At 45.4% G+C, this 11,122-nt stretch overlaps 1 protein-coding gene across 3 annotated transcripts in view; it reads right to left on the reverse strand.

Moving 5' to 3' along the window:
- The window catches only part of LOC119963817 (sideroflexin-5-like), a 277,217-nt gene that overhangs the window by 263,577 nt on the left and 2,518 nt on the right, over positions 1–11,122 (reverse strand). For all 3 annotated transcript variants that reach the window (XM_038793125.1, XM_038793126.1, XM_038793124.1), the window contains exon 2: positions 6,287–6,355. In XM_038793125.1, coding sequence (XP_038649053.1) covers positions 6,287–6,355 — 69 coding nt within the window. The remainder of the gene's footprint in view (positions 1–6,286; positions 6,356–11,122) is intronic.

Below are 11,122 nucleotides of genomic sequence, written 5' to 3' on the forward strand. Positions count from 1 at the left end.
TGAGAAAGGACATTTTAACAAATGTGTTCCCATTCTGTACTGAAAACCTCGGGATTGTGCTGTGCGTTACAGCTTTCGTCAGCATGTGAATAAATGATTACTTAGGCAGCTACACTTTGGTCCACCTTTTGAAAAGAGGTTTTGGGCATTCACGTGGTGCCCAGTGGATTATATACCAGCCTTCGTGGTAATTGTTAACCTTGTGCGTTTAACTGAACCCACAGAATTTGCAAGATCACAGGTTTCAGATCTAAGATTTGATGTATTTGTGGAAAGAACTTTTCCACTATTACAGAAAACTTTGGGAAAAAAAGATCATAAACGTGGGGTTCAGAATAATAGAATTTTACAGCACAGGAGGAGGCCATTCAGCCTATCACCCTTTACTGAAGGAGCTAATCAGTTAGCTTCAAGATCCTGTTCTTTTATCATCACCTGGGCAGCACGGTAGCACAGTGGTTAGCACTGTTGCTTCACAGTACCAGGGTCTCACGTTCGATTCCCGGCTTGGGTCACTGTCTGTGCGGAGTCTGCACGTTATCCCTGTGTCTGCGTGGGTTTCCTCCGGGTGCTCCGGTTTCCTCCCACAGTCCAAAGATGTGCAGGTTAGGAGGATTGGCCATGATAAATTGCCCTTAGTGTCCAAAAAGGTTAGGTGAGGTTACTGGATTAAGGGGTTAGGGTGGAGGTAGGGTGCTCTTTCCAAGGGCCGGTGCAGACTCAGTAGGCCAAATGGCCTCCTTCTGCACTGTAAATTCGATGACCTTTTAAAAATGTATTTTTCAAATGCACATCCACTTCCAACTTAAAAGCCAATTTTAGTTTTGCTTCTGCCACCTTTTTTGGGCATTCCAGAGCCCAACAACCCTCTGTGTACAAAAAAAACCCCATTATCTTCATTCATGTTTGAGAAGTGGATCTTCAGTTTATGCTCTCTAGTCATCAGTTTGCCACCAGTAAAAATTTTCCCCGATAACCTGACCAAAACTCTCATTGTTTTGAACATTTAGTGAACTCCCCAGCTTTTCAAGATTTAAGAATCTGCATCGAGTCTCTCGGTGTATCGTTTGGTAGATATATCTCTGTTCTTCCTCCCAGGTTAAGAACAATTTGTTTCTCCACATCAAATTTAATCTCACACAGGACCGGATTTTTACCATTGAAACCAGGGAGCTCAAGTCATGAAATTTCTCAACTCTGCAGGCCACTCTGCCCACCATATGTTGGCTGTGGGGAGGCAGAGTTGCAATGAAGTCAGGCCTGTCACCTCTGGAGGCATTTCAAAGGTAGCCACAGAAACGGGCCAATGCTGAGAAGGCCCACCTCCGTTCTCATGGAAATTGTCCGAGTTGTTTTAAAAGCTGCTGGGTCCTTTGGCGTCACCCCTCCTCACCATCTGTGAGGCCACTTTCCATTTGGGAATTGTCATCTACAGAAACAGGTGGTCAGACATCGGTTTCTCTGGGAGGCCTTGTTATGAATGCCGAGCTGAGCTCCAAAAGTCACGGTGGTCAACACTGTTGCTTCACAGGGCCAGGGTCCCAGGTTCGATTCCCGGCTTGGGTCACCGTCTATGCGGAGTCTGCACATTCTCCCCGTGTCTGCCTGGGTTTCCTCCGGGTGCTCCGGTTTCCTCCCACAAGTCCCGAAAGACGTGCTGTTAGGTGAATTGGACATTCTGAATTCACCGTGTGTGTACCCGAACAGGCGCCAGAGTGTGAAGACTAGGGGATTTTCACAGTAACTTATTTGTAGTGTTAATGTAAGCCTACTTGTGACACTAATAAAGATTATTATTAGCGGCTTTCAAGGTGGGAGTGCAGTGTTTGCTTTGATTAATTGACATCTTGATGAGGGCATAACAAGTTATTCTTTCTTTGAACTCTTTTTTTAAATATCTGTATGTTTTCTTGAACAGGATTAGTTGCTACTGATACTATAAAGGCTCTGTCTGAGTGACACTTCTTTGGGTTGCAAGATCAGTAATTTTTTTCAAAACAGCCTTCTGAATGGGAGTTTTGTTTAAGTGTGCTGGGACCTCTGCTGTTTGTAGGAAAAACAAATGATCTGGAGGAAAATGTGGGTGGTCTGATTAGTAAGCTTGCGGATGACACGGAGACTGGCAGAGTTGCCGATAGTGCTGAGGATTGTTAGAGGATGCAACAGGATATAGATCGATTGGAGACTTGGGCACAGAAATGGCAGATGGAGCTTAATCTGGACAAATACGAGGGGATACATTTTGGAGGATCAAATCTAGGTATGAATTATACTGTAAATAGCAGAACCCTTAGGAGCATTAACAACAGAGGGATCTGGGCGTGCAGGTCCACAGTTTCCTAAAAGTGGCAACACAAGTGGCCAAGGTGATTAAGAAGGGATATGGCATGCTTGCCTTCATCAGCAGGGGCATTAAGTACAGGAGTTGGGATATCATGTTGCAGCCATAAAAAACCTTGGTTAGGCAGCATTTGGAGTATTGCATTCTGGTCACCACATTATCAGGACGTGGAAGTTTTGGAGAGAGGGCAAAGAAGGTTCACCAGGATGTTGCCTGGTCTCGCGCGTGTTGGCTATGTGGAGAGGTTAAAAAAACTAGGATTGTTTTCACTGGAAAGACGGAGGCTGAGGGGAGACTTGATAGAGGGCTACAAAATAATGAGAGGCATAGACAGAGTGGATATTTCCAGAGGCATTTTCCAAGGGTGGAAGTGTCAATTACAAAGGGGCACAGGTTCAAGATGAGGGGGAAAAGTTTAAGGGAGATGTGCGGGTAAATTTTTCACGCACAGAGTGGTAGGTGCCTGGAACGCGCTGCCAGAGGATATGGTGGAAGCAGGCACATTAGCAACATTTAAGAGGCATCTGGATGGGTACATGGAGGAAATAGAGGGATACGGACCGAGTAAGGGCAGAAGGTTATTTTTAGTTAGGGCATCATGTTCGGCACAGGCTTGGAGGGCCGAAGGGCCTGATCCTGTGCTGTACCTTTCTTTGTTCTTTGTACATTCAAGACTTGCCATTGTTATTATATGGCCATTGTTCTATAGTGCCTATTGGTTGAATGGACATGGGACAATGCAGCAGGGACATGCATAAGATCTTTTGGACATACCTTTCAAAAAGATTCCCAAACCCAGATTATGGTTCACAAATCCTCTGAAGGTAGGGGAACCATGGGTCCTTGAGGAGCTGCCCAACTCCACAAAAAAAGTGTGGGGGTTTGTATGTGGTGACATGAGATGCCAACCCCATTTTGGAACAAGGCAGTTCAGGACGTAGAGGGTGGTTCGCTGCCCGCACCCTTATCTTGCACTGGTGGATATTGCCAGTGTTGGGAATCCTGGAATTGGGTCCTGCCTCCCATTTCTAAAGGTTTCAGGAGTCGGCCCGAAACTGCAAAAATCCAGCCTCTAGTAACTTGGCTATAAAAGGAATGAACTTGGGATTTGCACAGCAGCTTTCATGACTGCAGGATATCCCAAAACACTAAAGAGTTGCTGAATTAATTTTGAAGTGTAGTCACTGCTATAATATGGGAAACTCAGCAGCCAGTTTGTGCAGTAGCAATCTCCAACAAATAGCAATGTGGTCAATGGTCAGACAATTTGCATTTTTCCAGTAATGCTGGGCGAGGAATCAATATCGGTCAGAACATTGAACACTCTGCTGCTCTTCTTTCATGCAGACCCGAGGTGAACCAAGCATTGTCTCACCCACAAAGTGACACTTCCAACAGTGTAGCACTTCCTCAGTACTGCACGTGAATTTCACGCTTTGAAGTCTTATTCAAGTACTGTCTGCAATGTTTTGATATTGTGCCCCCTATACCAAAGTTTGGATAATTTTCATATATTTGGGAAGAGCAATGTTCCTGGGGACACCACTTTTTTGTAATAATACTGCCTAAAATCAGCTATGAACTCATTATTTTTGTACTGATTCGATTTGCTTTTCTTTAACCAATGTTCTGTCTACGTTGCCCATCGCTATAATGTATTTGGATTTTTGTTTATTGTCACATGTACCGAGGTACAGTGAAAACTATTTTTCTGCTTGCAGCTCAAACAGATCATTCAGTACATGGAAAGAAAAGGAAACAAAAGAAAATACATAATAGGGCAACACAAGGTATACAATGTAACTACATAACACCGGCATTGGGTGAAGCATATAGTCCATAAGAGGGTCATTTAGGAGTCTGGTAACAGCGGGGAAGAAGCTGTTTTTGAGTCTGTTTGTGTGTTCTCAGACTTTCGTATCTCCTGCCCGATGGAAGAAGTTGGAAGAGTGAGTAAGCCGGGTGGGAGGGGTCTTTGATTATGCTGCCCACTTTCCCCAGGCAGCGGGAGGTGTAGATGGAGTCAATGGATGGGAGGCAGGTTTGTGTGATGGACTGGGCTGTGTTCACAATTCTCTGACATCTCTGAAGTAGTGAATATTATTAACAATCTTCACATGCAGTACTTTATCAGAATTAACAAAAGAGTATAAGAAATAAGAGCAGGAATAGATCACATGGCTACCGAGTCTGGTCCACAATTCAACACTGATCTCGGGTTTCAACTCCAACTTCCTGCCTGCTCCCCATATTCCTTATTTTCCTGAGACCAAAATCCTCTCTCTACCCGGCCCTAAATGTATTCAATAATTGAGCATCTGCAACTCTCTGGGGTAGAGAGTCTCAAAATTCACCACTCTTTGAGTAAAGTAATTTCTCTTCCATCTCTTCATCTAAATGATCTGCCCCTTATCTGAAGACTATGACCCAGTGTTTTAGATTCCCCGACCAGCCAAATCGTTGCTTAGCATCAAACCCCTTCAGAATCTTGTTTGACTCAATGTAATTGCCTCTCATTCTTCGAAACATTGGAAATTATAGATCCAATTTACTCAGCCACTCATCACAGGACAACCCCATCATCCCAGGGACCAATCGAGTGAACCTGGATTTGTTTATTGTCACATGTACCGAGGTACAGTGAAAAGCATTCTTCTGCGTGTAGCTCAAACAGATCATTAAGTACATGAAAAGAAAAAAAAATACATAATAGGGCAACACAAGGTACACAATGTAAATACCTAGACACCGGCATCGAGTGAAGCATACAGGAGTGTAGTATTAATCAGGTCAGTCCATAAGAGGGTCTTTTAGGAGTCTGGTAACACTATACCATCTTTTAAGGATCAATATCCACAGCATTTCCTTCAAAGAAGGGGCAGCACAGTGGCTGCACTGCTGCCTCACAGCTCCAGAGATTATGGTTCAATTCCGGCCTAGGGTGACCATCTATGATAACTTTGTTAGACATGACTTGCCTTATAAAAATCAGTGCTGACTGGTCTTTAATTACCCGTGCCATCCACACTAATTCCAGAAGCTTACCTACTATTTCTCATCTTGAGCACAAATGCAGCCTTGGCAACTCTCCAGCCTGTGACAAAACTTCCAGGAAAACCTGGATTGCTGATTCTTCTTGCCAGAATGGGACAGCCTGTAGCAGCAGCGTAAACAATAGGGTCCCAGAACCCACCTAAGTGTTTGTGAAACAGTGGTTCGAATGGTTCCCCTGCAAGTGGGATTGATGGCGGACGGCAGCCCAGTATAACAAAGCAGATGCGAGGATGTTTGGGCGTTCCACAGTTTAGTCCAATTATATTTGGCAAATTAAAGGTAACTTTCCTCCAGCAGGTTAAATAGTTGGGTGGAGTCAACAATAATGTACAGGGTACAGTTCTGTAAGCGAATGAATGGTGGATGGGTGGAATCTATGATTTGGTAGTTTGTACATGGACTGTGGAAGGTGCTGGTTTAGCACACTGGGCTAAACCGCTGGCTTTTAAAGCAGACCAAGGCAGGCCAGCAGCACGGTTCAATTCCCGTACCAGCCTCCCCGAACAGGCGCCAGAATGTGGCGACTAGGGGCTTTTCACACTAACTTCATTGAAGCCTACTTGTGACAATAAGCGATTTCATTTCATTTTCAGATTGATGGTATCTATTTGGCAGAGGAGACATGGGCGCTGGTTTAGCTCACTCAGCTAAATCGCTGGCTTTTAAAGCAGACCAAGCAGGCCAGCAGCACGGTTCGATTCCTGTACCAGCCTCCCCGGACAGGCGCCGGAATGTGGCGACTAGGGGCTTTTCACAGTAACTTCATTGAAGCCTACTCGTGACAATAAGCGATTTTCATTTTTTTTTTAATGGAAGGAGTGGGTTGGGTGGATTGCTTCCTCCACTGCAAATATTGAAGAGGGCTTATAAAACACACACTGTACAGAGTACCTCAGTGACGAAGAGAGTCCGAGGATCAATGACATCCAGGAAATGTCGGAACCGTCCACGAAAAGTAGACTGAAAAAAAGAAACGTGTAAATCAGAAATATTCATTTAAAATTGAAGAGATAACAGTTTGACCCACAAATGTGGGAAATGTGAAAAAAATGCACAATAAGTGTGTCAGCATTTTTTAAAAAAAACGAGGTAGGCATTGCTTTGAAATCTCACAAAGGGCTAAATCTCAGTGTAATTCAGTTTGCATTTCATAAACATTCAGTATTCAGAAACAACAATTTGCATTTGTATAATGCAGAAAATGTCCCAGGGCTAAAGCAATGTCAAGCAATAGTTCAAGAGATGATTGAAAACGTGGTGAGAAAGATAGGCGTCTTTTAGAGAGGAGACACAGAGAAACTCTGCAGTGTTCCAAAGACGGGTTTTGTGATATCTGAAGGCTACCCCTTCACATGGTGAAATCGGTAACAGTGGGGGGCAGATGGTCCATACAAGGCTAAAGGCAGAGGACAAGAACTCCAAGCTGGAGGAATTTGCAGAGGTAAAGCCAGCAATGCCAGGGTGGAATTTCAAAATGAGACTTTGCATTGGCAGTAACATGGATGGGGTAGCGTTACAAACAGGGTCTTATACAATGGGACAGAGCAGACGACGGAGACAATGGGGTCTGCATATGGTGGACAACGGGCTCCCACTAGGCCTCAAGTGGTAAAAGGAGTGGACTAAGGCTCCAATAAGATTATCAGCCACTTCCATCCTTATGCAGTGTGTGGCATTTGAGATTCAGCAGTTCTATCAATGCTTAGCACTATATTTGTTCAAGAAATGTGGCCATCATTGGCCAAGCCAGCATTTATTGCTCATCCCTCGAGATAGGGGTGGTGAGCTGCCTTCTTGAACCATGGTAGTCCATTTGGCGTAGGTACACCCACCTTGCTGTTAGGGAGTTCTAGGGTTTTGACCCAGCAACAGTCAATGTAGTTGATGAACGGCTAATGTAGTTTCAAGTCATCTGGGCATTCCAGAGACGTGGCTGCAAGGGGATCAGGGCTGGGATCTAAATGTGCAAGGATATGTGTCCTATCGAAAGTTAGTTGTCCTCTGCTCACTTTTAAAGGATTTCTAATCCTCTGGCTTCCCATTAATCGTTGCCACTTTGCATGCTTTTTGTTTTGCTTTTATGCTGTTCTCAACTTCCCTCGTCAACCATGAATGCCTTGCCCTGCCCTTAGCATGTTTCCTCCTCCTTGGGATGAATTTCTGCTGATGGGAAAAAGGGGCAGGGTTGCATTGTTAGTAACGAATGAAGTTAAATCGACAGAAAGGAGCGATATCGAGTCAGAAGGCACAGAATCTCTGTGGGTAGAGTTGAGGAATCACAAAGGTAAAAAGACCCCTGATGGGAATTATGTACAGGCCCCCTAGTAGTCGTCAGGATGTGGGGCAGAAAATAAATCAGGAGATAGAAAAGTCATGTAGAAAAGTCAATATCACAATAATCATGAGGGGCTTCAATATGCAGGTGGACTGGGAAAATCAGGTTGGTAGTGGATCCTAAGAAAAGGAATTTGTAGGCAGCACGGTGGCGCAGTGGTAGCACTGCAGTCTCACGGCGCCGAGGTCCCAGGTTCGATCCCGGCTCTGGGTCACTGTCCGTGTGGAGTTTGCACATTCTCCCCGTATTTGCGTGGGTTTCGCCCCGACAACCCAAAGATGTGCAGGGTAAGTGGATTGAACATGCTAAATTGCCCCTTAATTGGAAAAAATGAATTGGGTACTCTAAATCTATTTTTTTTTTATTAAAGAAAAGGAATTTGTGGAATGTCTAAGAGATGGTTTTTTTGGAGCAGCTTGTGACAGAGCCTACGCGGGAACAAGCAATTCTGGATTTGGTGATGTATAATGAGACAGACTTGATTAGGAAACTTAAAGTGAAGGAACCCTTAGGGAGCAGTGACCACAATACAAGAACATAAGAACTAGGAGCAGGAGTAGGCCTTCTGGCCCCTCGAGCCTGCTCCGCCATTCAATGAGATCATGGCTGATCTTTTGTGGACTCAGCTCCACTTTCTGGCCCGAACACCATAACCCTTAATCCCTTTATTCTTCAAAAAACTATCTATCTTTACCTTAAAAACATTTAATGAAGGAGCCTCAACTGCTTCCCTGGGCAAGGAATTCCATAGATTCACAACCCTTTGGATGAAGTTCCTCCTAAACTTAGTCCTAAATCTACTTCCCCTTATTTTGAGGCTATGTCCCCTACTGAGGGAGTGCTGCACTGTCAGAGGGTCAGTACTGAGGGAGTGCCGCACTGTCAGGGGGTCAGTACTGAGGGAGTGCTGCACTGTCAGAGGGTCAGTACTGAGGGAGTGCTGCACTGTCAGAGGGTCAGTACTGAGGGAGTGCTGCACTGTCAGAGGATCAGTACTGAGGGAGTGCTGCACTGTCAGAGGATCAGTACTGAGGGAGTGCTGCACTGTCAGAGGGTCAGTACTGAGGGAGTGCCGCACTGTCAGGGGGTCAGTACTGAGGGAGTGCCGCACTGTCAGAGGATCAGTACTGAGGGACTGCTGCACTGTCAGAGGGTCAGTACTGAGGGAGTGCTGCACTGTCAGAGGGTCAGTACTGAGGGAGTGCTGCACTGTCAGAGGGTCAGTACTGAGGGAGTGCTGCACTGTCAGAGGATCAGTACTGAGGGAGTGCTGCACTGTCAGAGGGTCAGTACTGAGGGAGTGCCGCACTGTCAGGGGGTCAGTACTGAGGGAGTGCTGCACTGTCAGAGAGTCAGTACTGAGGGAGTGCTGCACTGTCAGAGGGTCAGTACTGCTGCCTCAGATGAATAATGGGCATCATCGGGCAAGACAGAGTAAGGGAAGGTAAAGTTGTCATAGTCCCAGATGATCATGGACTGCTTTCCTCTTTGAGCAGGAGAACTGACTGGTGGTGATTTAACCAGAGGATCACCACACCTCAGGCAAGAGACCAGGTCGAAAAGACAGGCTTTTATGAATAGCCACAAAGAAGAGTACTGAATATGGCAATACACCAGCACAGTGGGTTAGCACTGTTGCTTCACAGCGCCAGGGTCCCAGGTTTGATTCCCAGCTTGGGTCACTGTCTGTGCGAAGTCTGCACGTTCTCCCCGTGCCGTTTGGGTTTCCTCCGGGTGCTCCGGTTTCCTCCCACAAGTCCCGAAAGACGTGTTGTTAGGTGAATTGGACATTCTGAATTCTCCCTCCGTGTACCTGAACAGGTGGCTGAATGTGGCAACTAGGGGATTTTCACAGTAACTACATTGCAGTGTTAATGTAAGCCTATGTGACAATAAAGGTTATTATTAATATTTATGCGGGGACCCCCCCAACATGTTTTCCCTCCTGAGCTGGTGGCAACTCAAAATAGTTGAAGACCACTACCCAAAGACATGCTCTATGGCAAGCTTGTGAATGGCAGGAGACCAAGTGGTCATCCACATCTGCGATACAAGGATGTCTGTAAGCGGAACCTGGAGTTGACCAGGATCGGAGTTGACTATGGGATGTCCTTGTTACTGACCAAGTACCTGGAGTGAAACAGCCAGGAAGTGCTGTGTAAAAATTGAAGGACAAAAGAAATGACTCGATAGCAGGAAAGAGAGCCCGTTGGAAAGACACACAACAGTCAACCTCAGGCCAACATCGTGCATCTGTCAGTTGTGGGGGTGGTATGGTGGCACAGTGGTTAGCACTGCTTTCTCACGGCACCAGGAACCCAGGTTTGATTCTGACCTCCGGCGACTGTCTGTGTGGAGTTTGCACATTCTTCCCGTGTCCGTGTAGGTTTCCTCCGGGTGCTCCGATGTCTTCCCATAGTCCAAAGATGTGCAAGTTAGGTGGATTGGATATGCTAAATTGTCCCTCGATGGGGTTACAGGAATAGAAAGGCGGATCGGGCCTAGCTCTTTCGGAGGGCCGAATGGCCTCCTTCTGACATTGGGATTCTATGACTGCCACTCATGAATCAGCCTCAACAGCCACAACAGAGGTGCAGTCGATTGTCTCCTATTATATACAAATGCCATTACTTGCATTTAAAAGCACCTGTAATGTATTAGAGCTGCCCAAGAAACTTCACAGGAACATAATTAGACAAAGTTGACACCGAAGGACATAACAGGGCAAATGATCAAAAGCTTGGTCAAGATGTAGATTTAAAGAAACATCTAAAAAAAGGAGGAAAAAGAGGCAAGAGGGGTTTTGCTTTGGACCAAGGTAGCTGTAGGTACAGCCGCCAATGGTGGAGCATCAGTTTGACTTTAGAGAGCAACAAAACATTGAAAGGCATTTTGAAAACATTATCAAACAAGATTTGACACCAAGCTACAGGAGATATTAGGACAGACAACCCAAAAAACCATTCACCCAAATTGGCAGGCAGGTTGTAGTGACCAAATATCCATTCACTGCATGGGGTGGGTAGATTAGTTTTAAAACAAAGCACACATTCTTTAAACTTTGCAACCATCTCTTTTCTATCAGATTTCTCATTCGCAGCAGTGATTGGCAAGGTATATTGGACTAAGTTGCATTCATTCCAAAAATATTTGCACCACAAAGTGACTTATTCCTCAAGTTATCCCTTTGTCTCATTAATTATTTTTAAGTCTACGTGCCTGGGATTTGGCACGGTCACATTTATGCTTGTACCTTGTTATAAGTAACTGTCCGACTGAGAGGCTTAGCTTGGCTTGGCTTCCACTTCTGATGCATTCAGAGTTTACCACATCTGTGGACTGGATCACATGCAGTCAGGCCAGAGAGGGATGACAGGTCCGCTTTCGTAGGG

The sequence above is a fragment of the Scyliorhinus canicula genome, chromosome 3 (assembly GCF_902713615.1).
Source record: "Scyliorhinus canicula chromosome 3, sScyCan1.1, whole genome shotgun sequence".
Classification (NCBI taxonomy): domain Eukaryota; kingdom Metazoa; phylum Chordata; class Chondrichthyes; order Carcharhiniformes; family Scyliorhinidae; genus Scyliorhinus; species Scyliorhinus canicula.